Raw genomic sequence first — 16,819 nt, forward strand, 5'->3', positions numbered from 1 at the left:
CACCCTGTCTTACTGAATGCGGAGCCAGCAAGCAACAAGTATTCACATGAAAAGCTCTCATGAGGACTGACTGGGACCAGATGAAAAAAATACCTTAGCCCACACCTGGTTCACAGCAGATGTTTAACAAAGATTATTTTGCTCCAAACATGCTCTGCCCACATCTCAAGAGAAAAAGTAGGAGTGTGAGGCTGAAGTTTTGAGTGAGCCCGTGAGACTCCTCAGAAACATTTACATTCTCCATATAAGACAATAAAAATACAGTGAATAAATCACCAGGAGTGTCTTCAAAGACAGACAACCATCTCCTCCAGTTACCCTGCCATGTTCCTTATAAATCCTACAAAATTTCACTGTAGCGGTTTTGAGGCCAGGCTTGTAAAGCATTTACGACAGAAAATATGTAATCCTAGAATGCGCCAATGCATCACACACACACCGTGTCCCTGTTCTGCTACGTAAATCAAATATTTTATATTTCTACTTTTATACTTTGGCACAACTTCCAGGTTTTATGGGCTGACTTCCAGGTTTTATGGGCTGAATTGTATCCCCCTCCCAAATTCCTATGAGGAAGTCCTAGTCCCACATGCTATTTGGAGCTGGGCCTTTGGGAGGGAATTAGGGGAGATGAGGTCTTGAGGGGCACCCGTATAAGGAGGGCTGTTCTCGCCTCCTCCCTCTCTTTCTCTCTGTATTTATGTATTTATTTTTGTGGCACTGAGATGGAACTCAGGCCTTGAGAAGCTAGGCAAGCATTCTGCCACTAGCCATACTCCCAGCCCTAAATTTCTATCTCTTAAGCCACACAATGTATGGCATTTGGTCACTAAGCTGACTGATACAACACTGCCCCAAGTTGTCATCACTATGGGAAAGCAGAGATTCTTAGTATCGTTACGGGCATAGGCACGTTGGCAGTTGGGCGCAGCTGAGGAACCCTAGCTCACACCAATGCTTCTAAGTACAAAACCTATGAACGCAGTTCTGACACTGAAAGCACACTTGTGATGGACTGCCACGGGCATCCTCACCAGCACACTGAGTAACAAGACCTGGTGGCAGGCCTAATGGCTACTAAAACTTCAAGGCAGTGACACAGGAACACAGCGTTTCAAGACACCTACACCAAATGGAAAGACAGAAAAAATCTGTGACTTTTCCTGCTGACAAGAACACAGATCTGCTCAGGCTAAGCAAAGAACAAGCGAGACCCTCCCACGCACCCATGTCCACAGAGGTGACTGCAGGGCCAAGCCAGGCCCTCCCATGCACCCGTGTCCACACAGGTGACCGTGCAGGGCCGGTACCTTCTATACTGCGAATGTCCTTGCGCCACAGCTCCAGGTGGGTCATCATCTCGTGAGTCTTCTCCAGGAACCTCTTCCAAGACTTGCTGCTGTACCGCTTCCACTGGTCCCACTCCGACAAGTACTTCATCTGGGTCTCCTGAATGTCCCTGCGATAAATCATGACTGTGACCATGACAATGGCCAGGCATCAAGTCCAACCCCAACTGGGAGCCCTCAGCCATGCTGCTGGGAATGTGAGAGGCACGGCCATTATGGAAAACGGTCGAGCAGTTCCTGAAAACGTTAAACACAGAATTACCACAGGACCTGGCAATTCCAGTCCTGAGTCTACAACCAGTAGAAATGAGAAAGCCTTGCCATGAATGTTCACAGCAGCACCACTCACAGCAGCCAGAAGGTCCATCGATGGAAAGTGGATAAAAAAATGTGATCTATATACACATTATAAGATTATTTGGCCATAAAAAGGAGTGAAATAAGGCCAGACATGGTGGCACATGCCTTTAATTCCAGCTTCTCAAGAGGCAGAGATCAGAGTAAAGTGGTTCAAGGCCAGTACAGGCAAAAAGTTAGCAAGACACCCATCTCAACAATAAGCTGTGTGGTGGTGACCTCCTCTAGTCCAAGCTACATGGGAGGTGGAGGTAGGAGGATGGCTGTCCAGATTGACAAAGGCAAAAACATGAGACCCTTTCCAAACAAATAACTAAAGCAAAAAGGACTTGGAGTGTGACTCATGTGGCAAGCACAAGCAAGTTCAAACCTCAGTACCACCAAAAGGGAGGAAAAAGACTGAAGTACAATACATGCTGCAACTTGGATGAACCTTGAAAATAGTACACTAAGTGAAGGAAGTCAGACACACAAGGCCACTCATTATTTATTTCGGTTTACATGGATGTCTATAATTGCAGACCTAGAGAGACAGATAGTACGTCTATTAGACAGGCAAATCTATAGCTCAGTGCCTGCCTGGGGCTGAGAAGGGGAGCAACTGCTTGCTGGGAACAGTATCCAACCCGGATGGTGTCAGATGCACAGCACTGTCAGTGTTCTTGACCCCAATGGACTGTACACTGCCAATGAATTAAATGCTAAGTCTCACGCACCTTTACCACAGTAATATCCATCTGATGGCCTCTCTGCACCCAGTAAACTGGCCCTCTGGAGCCACTCCTGGCCTCTTTCCCCACCCCCAGAGTCAGTCAAGTTCCCCCATTCTATCTGTCTCCCAGGACACCTTCTTATAGTACACCCTCCTCAACTGTACAGTAGGTCTAGTGATGTCTGTCTCTCCCAATCACCCCAAGCTCTTTAAAAGTCAAGGATACAGGTATTTATTGTGTGGTCCCCTGAGCCTGGCACAGAAAGCAGAGCCCACAACATCCTGACCATGTCTGTTTAGTAGGTTCTGGATAAATATGCATCCCCTAGTGGACAACAGAGGAAGAGGGGATTAACACTCACTGCTTCTGTATTCGTGGGAAGGGAAGTGCTTTTATCAGAGACAGACAGACAGACAGGCCAATTGACCCATCCACAGATAGACAGAGATGGATGGGTGGATGGATGAATGGATACAGAGATATATTTTAGTTTTATAGCTCCTCACTCTCTACAGAATAAAAAGTACATTCTTTACTTTGGAAGTCAAGGTCCCTCTCAGGCAGGTTCCAGCTTCCAGGCCTCTCCACTCCCTCCAAGGAATCCGGTGTGTATCTCACGATTTCCTGAACCTGCCTGGGGTCTGGCATTTGCTCTTTCCTTCCTTGCTCCTGCTGTTCAAACCCCTCCCCTTCTCCTGCAACATCCTTCCTTCCCTGCTAAGCTGCTGAGCAGATTTTCCCACCCACCGAATCCAGAGTGGCCTCAGGATCTGCTTAGACACTGAACGCAGCGGAAGGGGCCCCATGCTGGTCCCAAGTCCAGCACAGGAGTCTTTAGGCACTGCTCCTTTCCTGGAGTCAGGCTACTGCCAGGTGAGCAAGTCAGACAGTCCAGCCTGCAGTCAGCTGATCCCAACTATTGAATCACAGAGCCACCTTTCGGGCCACAGAGACCACAGATACATAATGAGCTCAATTGGAACTGGAACTGTCCAGCTGCCTTGTATCCTTGTGAGAGGGTTTTAAGATGACTAAACCACAGGTGATTTATTACACAGCACAGAACACACAGAGTGAGCGACTCCTCTACACCGTCCCCCCCCTGCAGGCTGGCTGCGATCAGACGATGAGGCTTCGGCAGCGGGATGCAGAGTCATCAGATGGAAGGGGTTTGGGTCACTGAATGGCTGCCGAGCCCCCAGTGACCTGAGGCTAGGACTTCATGTAAACAAGAAATAAACTTAGGATCAGTGAAGCCATTACACATCTGGTTACCCCTGTCACTGCAGCTTAGTGCCCCCTAAGAATAAAATTTCAACCATGTGAGATTTCCAGGAAAAGCATTCTGTGCCTGGAACGCACATGGGTGCAGCTTCCCAGTGGCTACTGGACAAACCTTAGCCTCCGCTTCTCAGAGATGTTCAGTGCATACTTTCGAATGGATTGGCTGTTGAGGTTTTCTGTGACTCCCCCCTCGAGCTGGGAGCTGAAAGAGTCTGTCGGCTTCAGCAAAGTGCCACCCTGCCTGTCCCGGGAAAGGATGGCTGTCCTCCTGCGTGCAACTGATCGGAAGCTTGGCAATTCTTGAAGGAAGTGCACAGGTGGAGAGGAGGAGCAACTGGAGTCCAGAGACACATTATCTGAGTAAGAGAAGAAAAGTATCATTTGCTCAGGAGCTTGGGAACCAAAGAACAAGAGCTGTACAGGAACCTTGTAGATAGCTACCAGCCTGGGCCAGTGACAGGAACCTGCGGATCTTGTCTTACTCGCTGTGACAGTGCTCAGGACGGTGAATTCATCTGAAATGGGCTCAGTGCCTACAGATGTGTTTGCAAACATGTTTTAAGTTGCCTGCCATCTGAGCACCAGTGGCTGGCTGCGGCCCCAAGCTGAACGTGTGGCCTGTTTGTCAAACAGGGCTGGTAATATTGCTCACACTCTTCCCGCAGCGTGGAGCCTACTGACGTATGTGACAAAACAGAAAAGCCTAAGGTGCTATGCAAGTGCACGGTGGTGGTGATGTCCACAACAGAGTGTTTGCTGAGCATTTCTGAGGGTACAGCCATTGTGTGGTCAGTCACACAAGCTCATGGGATCTGAACTGCCTGTGTTCAGCCTGGAGCGACAGAATGTACCAGAAGCTATGCTTCTTCTGGGCCTATCCGGAGCCCCGGCCAGACAGCTGACCTGCTGGATGGAGGATGGGACCATATGGTGAGGATCCTCTCCACCCCCACCTGGCTGAGCCCACTGGTAGCAGAGTTCAGCCAATGCCGACTCACCATGCTCACAGTGCTGAGGCAGGGACAACCCTTATTCCCATCACCCATGGGTCCCCAACCCATTCCCAGGCTCCCTCGGAGCCCTGCATGATCTGTCTCCTGCCACTTTTCTGGATCCTCAGGTTCTCACTCAGCATCTTTCAGATACTAACATTGGCCTTTTCAGTGCTGTTCCTTCTGCCTGGAACAGACATGTTCTACCTCTTTACCCTATGAACTCCTACTCAAATGTCACTTCCCCAGGGAAATTGTCCCTGTCGCACCACATACTACACATGCATTGTCACACATTTTCCCACACTCTGTAAGTCCTTGACAGCACTAATCACAACCTACAAATCCATCTTTATTTGTGTGCCAGTGTGAGTAACATTTGTTTCCCTGGTGGGCTGTAGGTTTTCAGAGGCACTGGGCTGACATCCTTGCTGTTGTAGCCCCTGACCCAGCACCGTCCTCCTCATTACAAAGTAAGAGCTCCATAAACGCCCACTGGAAGAAGGATGGAGGACATGCTAATGGGCCTGTGCTCAGACAGCCTGTGGCTGGGGGCGCTGCAAAGAGCCAGGTCTCTGAACTTCATACCCCACATTCTTCCCACCTTGTCAGGTCACATGGAGGCCACAGGTGCAGGGCTTTCTGTGGAAGGCGAGGGCAGCCACCTTTTCAAGATAAGGTTAGGCCTGATCAGATTTTAGTTGCAGGAAGAGCTCTGAGCTGAGAGATAGAACTCAGGGAAAAGCAGGAGACGGCCATAATTACTAACCCAAAACCTCCACGAGGCAGAAAGCCTTCTGTGGTTCCATGTTAGATGCTAAGTTGCTTGGGTGTGAACACCAACTCTGTCCACTACTAGCTGTGTGTCTTTGGGGGAAGTTACTTACCTCTCTGAGCTTCAGTTCTCTTATCTCTTGCTCAACAAATATACCCACCACATGTCACATCTGGAACTAGGGGTACCTCAGTGGACAAAGCAAGAGCCCTGTTTCCATGGCACTGAGGTGGGGGACAAGCAGGTCACACAGCAAGCAGGCCACAAATACCATGCCAGGAAGTGGTGAAGCAATGAAGCAAGCAAAGTGATGGCAGGAAAGAGGTGGCAGGAGAGAGGTGCGAGCCCACTATTGTTTCTCTATTAAGGTGACATTTTGCTGAGGCTCAATAACAGAAAGGTACAACACCTGTGGATATTTGCGAAAAGGCACCTTGGGCAGAGGAAACAGCCAGTGCAAAGGCCCTGGGGCGGGGTGTACGTGGTATATTTGTGGAAGAGCATGCAGGATCCTATGACTGCATAAAAAGTGACTGAAAAGGACCCAAAAGGCTGTTTTGCTGGTGGCTCCCAATGAGTCACTCCAGCCCTTCTGTGGTCCCCTCCCCTCAGACCCAGGACTTGTTTTAACCAAAGGCCATGATGGAGGCCTGAAAGGCTCTGGCAGCCACTCTGGGACTCTGGGAGCCAAGGCTGCTGTGTGAGAGACACATGTACAGAGAGAACGAAGGCCCCAGACTTTGTCCCCGGGGCCTTTTTACCAAGCACCGCTCGCCCAGCAGATGTTACGTGCAGCGGTTAGAGCTCTGTCCTCCATGGAGGGCCAGCTGAGCCCCTCAAAGTGCAGAAGCAGCAGAATAATCAAGGTGTGTGGAGCAGTTTGTGAAGTGACACTGACATGGGGATGGGGAAAGTGGAGAGGCCAGAGCCACAATGGTGGCCAGGTCAGGCCAGGCGGGATCTGCACACTGTGGTGCGGCCTCCAAAGGGACAAGACGGGAGCCAGAGGGGCTGTAACCAGAGCACGTAAGTGACCTTGCTCCAAAGGGTCACTAAGAGCAGACTCGGCACAGGGCCCTAACACAGCACTACAGGTGTGGCGAGTCTCGGTGGTGCTGGTGTAAGGAGGGCTCCATGCCTAAACTAGGAGGCCCACAAGGGGCGCAGGGCAGTCGAGGTCCCTCTGTCTCTCATGATGTGCAGATCCATCATCTCCGCCTCTCTCTGATGGGCATGTCAGACACAAGAGAACAGCTGCCCCACTGCGGGTGACACACAGCCACATGCACCTGGGGCTCTGCCAACTGCCGTGTGCAAACTGTGACCTCATCACCCTTTCAGGAACCCAACATGCCCTGAGAAAGTCATGCACTAAGTTGGTAACAGTGGTCCAAAAAGCAATAAGCCTTGTGGCCTGAGGGTGACAGGGTTCAAGTGCTGCAAGAGAGGGGAGGCCACGCCCACATCAAGGCACAAAGAACTATTATTAATCAGGAACAAAAGTCTCTGAACAGAGCAGCACAGATCTGCTCAATACTCAGCAACTGGGGTCAGTGACCCAGGGCAGCAGCTGGAGCCTGGTGACTTGAAGCTCTGGCCTGTCACCAGTTAGCCGGGTCACAGCGGGAGGGACAGCCCTATTCTCCTGTCATGTCAACACCACAGGCGAGATAGGAAGGGGTCTCACACAACACACAACCCAGGCTGGGCCTCACTGAATGCCTGCTTTGTGTCAGGCTATCCCAGCACTTGCTATGTACAGCCACACAGAATACTCTGACTCTTTGATTAGAAGTCCTCCTATTTAAGGCCAGGCATGGTGGCTCACATCTGTAAGCCCAGCTACTCGGGAGGCAGAGATCAGGACTGTGGTTTGGGACCAGCCTGGGCAAAAAGTTTGGGAGACCCTATCTCAACCAATAAAGCTGGGCATGGTGGTACACACCTACCAGCCCAGCCACGTGGGAAGTGGAAATAAGAGGATCGAGGTCTAGACTTGCCGGACAAAACTTCAAGACCCCAGTAACCAAAGCACAAAGGGCTGGGGGTGTGGCTCAAGTGGTAGAGTGATGCCAAGAAAGCTTGAGTTCAAACCCCACTTCTGCCAAAATAATAAAAAATCAAAAAGGATCATCCCTATTCTATAGACAAAGGCTCTGAGAATCGGGGAGGGTAAGCGGCTGGCCACCCACACAGCTGCTGAGTGCTGGGACTGGGACCTGGCCCCAAAACATGGCCTTCTGCCTGAGCAGCTTCCCTGGGCCGTGGTATGGAAGATGCCGTGGGGACACGGCCAGTAATCTTCCGTCCGTCCTCCATACGACAGCTCTGCCAGAACGTGCTGTCCCCTGCAGAGACGATCCCCGATCCCCGGGCAGAGCTCCCTTCCCAGTGCCTGCGATTTAGGGGGACTTTTCCTCCGGGAGTCCCATCTTTAAATACGAACTATCCAACCACACCCTTGAACGTGGGCGCCTGTTTTTATTATGAGTAGCCACCTCCTCTCGCTCTCATACAGGACCTCACACTTGTCAAAGATGACATCGCCTGCTTTCTCACGCCCACCTACACAGGTAAGCACAGGAGGCTTCACTGCCTTGGCTGCTTCTTCTTTTTTTTTTCCTTTGGCAGTGCCTTTTGAACTCAGGGCCTCAAGCTTGCCAGGCAGGTGCTTTACCACTTGAGCCACTCCACCAGCCCTTTGTGCTTTTTAGCTATTTTCCAGATGGTGTCTTATGCTTTCTGCCCAGAGCTGGCCTCAGACTATGATCATACCTATGCTTCCTGTGTAGGTAGGATTACAGATATGCATTATCACATCCAGCTTGTTCTTCTCACTAACTTGTACCCAGGCTGGCCTCAAAACCATAGACCTCCCATCTCCCCCTCCCATGTAACTAGGATTTGCTATGGTTTTTCAACAGGGAAACAAAGGCCCGGAGAGACAGGGACCTGCCTAAGGCTTTGATATCAAGACAAACCCTGGCTCCCACTGCTTAGAAAGGCAGGTGTCTGCACCTCTCTGAGCTTCGGTCAGCACATCCTTAAAGGAGAGCATGAGTGTCTCACAATGGTTACTGTCAGGGATTCCGTGATGTGTTCCAGCCAAAGTTGTCACCATAACACAGCCACTGAGACCTGTGGTCAGTGGGTGGGCCACTTTTGCACCCCGTGCACCAGGGGACCTAGAGGCATGTTTCAGACATTGGGGTGCAACCATCTAGGGACTAGAACTTCTGAGTCCCTGGAGTCAGAGCTCAGCGATGAGATTACTGAAGTGGAAGACAATGGGAAATGACAGGGGTTGCAGGGCCAGGGGCCAGCAAAGTCACTTTCTCTGGCGTCTGGTACTCTTCCAGGTTAGGGACCAAGCAGGTGTCGCTCAGTGAAGAATGGTGAATGAACTCAAGATGAATGAAGCAGGATGGAGCGGGCGGAGGCAGGCACCTTGGGCGGGCATCCTTAGTGCTGACTTTTCTTGGCAGCTCTTTCCACAGGACAACAAATCTAGCAAAGGACAGGAACGTTCCCAGGACGTGGGCCAAGTATGATAGTGGCACGAGGGCCACCACCAGCTTCCCCGGCCAGCTTGCTGAGAGTCCAATCCAACTGCGCTGACTTCACCACAGGGTTCTGCTCCCCACTCACAGCATCACGGAAATGGTGGGTAAAATGGGGCCATGTGGGTCACGGGGCCCAGGCTCTGCCAGCTGCTGTGGGAATTATAGCCATCAACCCTTATGCTCAGGGACCCCCCCATGGATGCTGGAAACCAAGGGTAGAAAACAAACTCTAGATGTACATTTTCCCTCCACGTGCATACACAAACTTAATCAAGCACTTTTCATAGAGCCAGGCCTGGTGGTTCACACCTGTAATCCCAGCACTCAGGAAGACTGCAAGTTTGAGGCCAGCTTGGGCTACGTAGTGAGAATTTGTCTCAAAAAAACAAAGCCAAAACTAAACACGTATGCACTGTGGCTGTAGGTTTTGCAGTCTGAGGAACAACGACAAACCTAGCATGCTTTCTTTTCCTTCTTCACAATTCCAGGGCTAGAAGATACATTCTCACTGCAGATCTTAGCAACCTCAGTATACAATTTTTTCCTGTGAAGTTAAACTTTCACCTTTTCATTTAAGGAAGCACTTTGTGGCTTTTCTTTGGCATTCCCAAATTGTTATTATCACTGCTCTTGTGCTTTGGGGCCATTATTAAGTAAAACAAGGGTTTCTCCAGCCCCAGCACTGAGATACCTCCACAGTCCAAATGATACCCAAGGTGGTTACTAAGTGATTGACGGAAGAGTAGCGTACACAGCGTGGACACCAGACAAAGGGGCAATTCATGTCCCCAGCAGGACAAAGCAGGAAGCCATGGGACTTCATCGTGCTACTCAGAACATGTGGATTACTTCTGGATTTTTTCCTCTAATATTTTCGAGCCATGGTTGGCTTCAGGTACTAAAACCACACACACAGGGAAGCCTTAGATATGGGTATTGCCTGTAGTTCCTATTGCACAACTTTGGCTGGGGTTAGGATTCTGGAGAGAATGAAGACTTGAGTCTCTCTCTCCTTTCCTCGCCCTCCACATCTCTCCCACACCACTCCACGACAGTCATCCCCAACATCAGTCTAAATGTTCGTGTGTTGTCTCTGACCCTTCACCCTATTACTGTGTGACCTCCAACGAGGGGAAGGACCTGTCTCTTTCCACACACTGTACCCTCAAGTGTACACAGAGCTTGGTACGTGGCAGTGCCCTATAAATACCTACTGATGAATGAGTGAATTGGGGTGAATGGACCTGGCACTGGGGATACAGACAACGTTGGATCCCCCACCATGCTGACGAAAGCATATAGCGACCACCCCAAGCAAGGCAGGGCTGCCAAAAATTAAGAAAAAGATTTAAGGAATTTATGCATCAAACATGGTTCTTCTCTATGATATATGTTTTCATAACTGAAATTTTTCAAAGAAGAAAAGATGTCAAAAACTACTGCCTGAGATCTGACGGTATAATCTTATTTCAAGTTCTTTGCACAAACGAGCTCTATCGGAAAGATGCTTTGCTGCTGGTTCTCACGACATGGTAAAATGCCACACACACGTGTGCATAGGAACGCCACACTGCAGAAACACTGACTGCAGACCGTCCTGACTGTGATTTGCTGTTTTCACTCTTGAAGCTAATGGAAGGAAGGCGCCTGAATAGTGTGGGCTGACAGTTGCCACAGTCCCGCCACAGAACTCCTATGGTCCAGGGACGATGACATGTCCACAAAGCGCTGAAACTCTGCAAGGTCAGGGACGCCCTGCCGCGCCGTGCTGTGCTCTTGCAGAGAGCACCCACGCGTGCACCCAGGCGCTCGTTCTCTCCGCACCCACTGACGGCATTCAACGAGCTCCTGCACAGGCCACCGCTGCTCTGAGACTGACACTACCCCTGGGCTCACTCAGCTCCCTGCTTGCTGGAACTGACAGTCCACCAGCGGAGACAGCCATCAAGCAGGTAGGAACAAAGTATTTCAGTCAGTGATAAGTGGGTGGAGAAAAGGAAGTCAGGGAGATGGGAAGGTTGTGGGGGAAGGGATGCAATTTTAAACAGAATGACCCAGGACGGTCTCCTGAGAAGGTGACATTTCAGCAAAGCCTGAAAGCAAGGAGGGAAATAAGCACACAGCCATCTGGAAGAAGGTATGCAAAGGAGAGGGGAGAGCAAGTGCAAAGGCCCTGAGGCAGTTGGAGGAACAATGAGGCTAGAGGAGTCGACAGCAGGGGAAGAGGGAAGGAGCACGCTCCACATGGGACCCTTGAGGGTCATGCGGAGGAAAGTGACCTTTATTAGGTCAGCTAGGAGCCCTGGGGGTTTAGAGCAGAAGAGTGGTGATCTGATCCCAGCTTTACAGGGACACTCCAGCTACTGCTGTCCCTACAGGGCAGCAGGGGCACATTTACAGGGCTGGGCTGTCCTCCCACAACAAAGGAAACAGTCTACATCTACCCTGTCCAATATGGTGACCACTAGCCACATGGACCATTGAGCAATGGAGTGAGGAAACGAGGCTGTAGGAAGTCCACACCGTCTGTGGTCAGGTCATGGCTGCTGTGCCAGATGGGCTAAAGGAGCCTCAATCCCAGGAGCCAGAGCCTACTCTGGCTGACTTCAGACAGCTGGGCTGGGACACCTGCATGAGTCACACCAATGGCACCTGGGTGGGGCCAAGGCCAAGGCTGTCCCATGCTCTACTACCACCAGGTGAGCAAACAGCCTTCAGGGGCAGCGACCCACTCACTACTCGGAGTACACTGGACTTCAAACCCAGGTCTCCTGGTTCTCAAGCCAGCACAGCATCCGGTGGGCTGCGTGGGGAATGGTTTCCGTCAGTCTGTCTGTCTGAGGAGGTGGCAAGGTAGTAAAGAGTCCAGCTTCCAAGGTTACCTGACTGGGGCTGGACCCCAGCACCATTTGTCACCTGTGTAACCTGGCAAGTTTCTCAACCATTTTGTGCCTCAGTTTCCACACCTGTAATGTGGGGACAACAGTTCCACCTCATGCATCCGTCCTGAGGATTAGGTAGCTGTCACGTGCAATGTGTCTGGACACAAGGCTTGAGAATCTTTTCTACAAAGGGCCAGACAGCAAACATTTGTCACGCTTCCTACAGTCTCTGTCACAACTACTCAGCTGTGCTGTGCCAGCAGGAAAGCAGCCACAGATGACCCAGAGGTGAATGGCATGGCTGTGTTCTGATAAAACTTTATTTACAAAAATTGGTGGCCATGGATCCCGGGGACAGAACAACGCATCATATGTTGTGGGCTACGACTGGTTATTCATTGATAAACTCAATACACGTGACATTTGAGTTTGCAGAGGGGTCTTCTTGACTATAGACCACACTGCTGTCATGTGGCATGTCCAAGAGAAGGCCCCAAGTGTCTGGAGCATTTGGCCTGCACCATGGTTCCGCGTGAACCTTGACTTGCAGTTGTGAGCCTTGCAACCACTGCACATGCAGGGCTTTCTGACATCAGAAGTGCTGTGCAGACATGGAAGGTGTAGGAAAGGTAAGAACTCTGCCCAAGGGTGAGCTAAGGGCTGAACCATGAGGGGAAAGTCCTCAGTAGGTTAAGTTCACAGCATGGTACCCGTGTGTAACCTGCCCGGGTGGACACCTATGCTCAAGCAAATTGCTGTTCTGTTTCTGTGGCGTATTCTGAGACAGGCTAACAGTTTATTAGGAGGTCTATTTATTTAGCTCCTTGTTCTGGAGGTTCGAGGGCATGGCACCTGCACTGGCCCACCTCTGGTGAGGCCCTCTCAGTCGTGTCTCATGATGGCGGTGTGAGGGGCATCATACAGTCCCACAGGAAGCCAGACAGAAGCAGGTCCCTCAACCCCTTTGGCGGGCACACCCCACCTGACCTAGGACACTCCCATTAGGCCCCACCTCTTCAAGGTGCCACATCATTTCCCACCACCACTATGCATGACCTCCAACACAGGGACCACTGGGAAACAAGCCACATCCAAGCCATCACAAGTGGCTTGTCCAATAACTCCTCAGAGCCTCAGCTCCCACAGGGGTAAAGTGGGCAAACAGCTCCCATGTCATGGAGCTGCTGTGAGGAATTAGTCACTGTGAGGGGGACAAATGTGAGGGTGAAAAAACAGCAGAAATGGCTGTGGGTGTGTAACAAGTGGGAACAAGTGGCAGAAGTAACTTCATTTTAGATAAAGGAGACAGGACGGCATCCTTAAAAGCAAACACCTAGGGAGACGTGAGGAGCAGCTTCTCAGGCAGGTGGTAAAGCGCAGCTGGCGCCCTTTTAACTAGATAAGGGAGACAAAAAGCATTCCTAGAGGCACACATCTAAGGAGATGAAATATAGACCCTAAAAGGAAAGTAGCACGGCAAATGAAATACACGAAAAGGGTCTCGCCAGAATAAAGAGTGGTAGTCACAAACTGTACAGGACAGGTTTCAAGGACAGGATGGACTAACAAGACCCTCTTGGAAAGTGCAGTCCAATAAGGATGGGGGCAACCAGACGATCAGGGTCAGCAAGAAGTTAATTAGACAGCCAATTACAGATGCAGCTTCAAAGTAGAGTAGGGGTGCCTAAGTCGGGCCCCTATACTATCTCCCGGACTTCTGCATTCCATGACTTAGCTCTTTCACTAAGTCCCACCATCAGGGTGCTTTGCTATCTGTTGTGCTTGACTCATCTCCTGGTCCAGCATCTTCAATCTGACTGCACCAGGACACGAACTCAGGGAGCAACAATCCAGTATCACCCTACACACAGATTCCAAAAGCAAACTGTGTAGCCAGGCCTATCAGAGCCCATGAACGTGCACCTGCCTGGCTGACCTCCTCCCATGCTCCAGTCTGAGACCTCCTCAAACCCACGCGTTCAGTCTGCCTCTGGCCCTTTGCACTTGAAGCCCCTCTCCCTGAATGCTCTTTCGATCTGTGCCACCTATCACCAGTGCTGCGTGTGACCAGCTACTCTGCCTCACCAGGTCTCAGCACACAAGTCATCTCCCTCAGAGACCTAGGCCCTCCTCCCTCTGCCCACTCCCAATTCTCTCCCAGCAGTCAGGGTCACCTCCAGTGATTTCTCCTCGCCTCCTCCACCTGTGTAGCATGTGTCCCTGACCTGAACCACTGTGGGCAGGAGGACCGCCTGCCTCCTCCACCTGCAGTTTCCCAGAGTCCAGGACAAAGTCCAGCGGCAGGCAGATTCTCCTCCCTTCCCGTTTCCTCCTCCTCCTCCAGGCGGGCGGAGGCTGCTGAAGGCTCACAGAAGCTTGGGGTGGTCCCAGACCCAAACAATACCTCAAGAGAAGGCAAAAGGTCACCACGCTAAACAGCTATTTCCCCCTTTTATCCCTCCAAATTCTTCACTTCCTGAAAAAAACAAACAGAAAAGCCACCCAGGGCCTGTGTGCCAATTCTGGGCCCCAGTTGCTGGGCAGAGCCGTTCTCCTCCAGACAGAGAGGAAAAAATAGCCCAAGTAAGACAGGCAGGTCCCCAGAGAATCAGTTCAGCCTGAAAATAAAGGGCACATGTAATCTCTAGCTGTGTCCAGAATATTCCCCCTTCCTGGGATACCTTAAAGGGTGGTGGGTCACCAGGCAAATGGATTTAGAAGATAAGGGGCAAAACAAAAACTGCAGGTCAAAGGATTATTTGTCCTCAAGTTTAATATGTGTACTGGTCTTAAACGGGTCCAAGAAATAGTTCCGTAAGCTACATACTCAAAAGCTCGTCTCCAGAGGGGACAGCCACCCTGCATGTTTCTTCTCCTCAAGCCTTACAAGACTAGGGTTACAAAACCAAGACGACATGATAATGGCAGCGCTACGGTTCAGAAATTTCAGAAATGCGCATGCACTCTGGGCTCAGAAGTGGGCCTCTAAAAGCAGCCTCCCTCTGACCTTTACCTGTCTGCCTATCCCCCAGCCCCCAGGCAAGTCAAAGGAGCTAGAATTTCTCTTGCCCAAGGCAGGTCATGGCGGTGTCCCACCCAGTCTACTGACTTCCGACCGCATTCTACAGGGCCGTCCTCTGCACTAACCCTAACGATAAACCGCAGGTTCACCCTGGCTCTTTGGTTCTTCAAGGCACAGAAAACTTGGATGAAATAAATTGCACAGCTGTTGGCCAAGACCCTTCCCAAAGGTAGAAGCCTCCCCCCCAGCTCTGACAGCTGCCATTAGGTGCTCAGTGCCTGCTGGGTGTGGGCACAGGCTTTGACCTCATAAAGTCCCCTTGGCACTCCAGCAGACAGGAGTATAATTATTCCCATCTTGCAGAAGAGAAAGCTGAGGCTCAGAAGGGTTAAGGACTTAAGCCCACAGCCACCCGGCTGATAACTAAGAAAGCCAGCGCCTCGGGTGCACTGGCTTACCTTAAACACACAGAACAGAAAGGCCCCAGCTCTGCCCACAGGAGTAGCTCAGAGGGGAACTTTAGTTCTGAGGCAGGCTACAGTGAGGGAAAGCCTGGGACTCACAGGAACTTAGTATTACACTTCAGACTGACCACGCTGTGGCTCAGGGAGCACCCGTGCCCCTCCCCCTCCTTGATTATTGGTTGGGAATCTCCTGGTTCTTCCCTTCCCATAGGTTAGCACAGGCTTTAAAGCACCTGGAAAAGAGAAGCAGCTCTCTTTGCCACCAGCTGCCACCTTTTAATTCCCTTCCCTAACTTTTCATAAACTCCATAAATCTCCTAATTACAGACTCCACCCTGCTGGCAACAGTTCTACCCCCTTATCCTTCTAGATGTCCCCAACCCTTGAGTACCAGACCAAGTCCTGCCCTCCAGCAGCCAGGGTCAGAGCAAAGTCATATCCATCACTTCCCCACAGCACAGCCCCTTGGGGAGAGGTGACACCAGGGCTTATAGCCACCACACAGGGTCCAACCTTGGCCCCCACAGCAATGGGGGAGGGGTTGAGTCACTCCTGAACACGGAGTTAAGCTCAGTCACGACACAGAAGACTCTAAGTTTGGCGAAACGTCAAAAAACTTCAAGGCAGAACCACCATACAACACAGTAATTCCACTGGGCTTGTGCCCAAAACACGGGAAAGCCCACGTTCCAAAAACTTGCCCATGTGTCCAGAGCAGCACGAGTCACAGGAGCCAGACCGGAGGCTGTCAACAGACAGCTGCAGAAACAAATACACGTATCCAGATGAAGGCGTATTAGTCAGCCATAGAAAAGAATGAAGTCCTGATTCATGCGACCATGACCGTGGATGAGCGGTGAACATGTCATGCCCAGAGAGGAGTCCACGGGGGCAGAAAACAGACAGCCAGCTGGCTGATGGGGGTGCTGCTCAGTGGGTGCGCAGTCTCATTTTGGGGTGATGAAACAAGACAGAGGCGGCAGTTGCACAACACAGTCCTAAATGCCTATGGATTATACGCTTTAAAAAGCTGAACTGAGCTGGGCGCCAGGGCTCATGCCTGTAATCCTAGCAACTCACAAGGCAGAGATCAGGAGGAGCGTGGTTCAAGCCAGCCTGGGGCAAATAATTTGGGAGACCCAATCTCAAAAAAACCCTTCACAAAAACAGGGCTGGTGGATTGACTCAAGGTGTAGGCCCTGAATTCTAACCCCAGTACCACAACAAAAAAAAGTAAATAAAAGGTTAACTGTATGTGAATTACACCTCAATGAAACAAAGAGTGGAGGATCATGAGTTCCAGGCCAGTCGGGGTTTTATGGTGAGACCCTGCCTCAAAGAGAAGCAAGAATCCAGCTCACTGGACACTGATGGATGGGGAGTCCAGGGAGCTATGTAGCACAAACAAGGGACACAGA

The 16,819-nt window shown here is 50.9% G+C and overlaps 1 protein-coding gene across 2 annotated transcripts in view; it reads right to left on the reverse strand.

Moving 5' to 3' along the window:
- Tmc7 (transmembrane channel like 7) overlaps positions 1–16,819 on the reverse strand; it is a 47,177-nt gene that overhangs the window by 27,474 nt on the left and 2,884 nt on the right. The window contains exons 2-3 of one of the 2 annotated variants that reach the window (XM_020160426.2): positions 3,816–4,059; positions 1,311–1,459 (exon numbers count right to left, since the gene is read on the reverse strand). In XM_020160426.2, coding sequence (XP_020016015.2) covers positions 1,311–1,459; positions 3,816–4,059 — 393 coding nt within the window. The remainder of the gene's footprint in view (positions 1–1,310; positions 1,460–3,815; positions 4,060–16,819) is intronic. The other variant, XM_074058891.1, reaches the window with a different exon arrangement.

This window comes from Castor canadensis, chromosome 17 (genome assembly GCF_047511655.1).
Source record: "Castor canadensis chromosome 17, mCasCan1.hap1v2, whole genome shotgun sequence".
NCBI classification, from domain to species: Eukaryota; Metazoa; Chordata; class Mammalia; order Rodentia; family Castoridae; genus Castor; species Castor canadensis.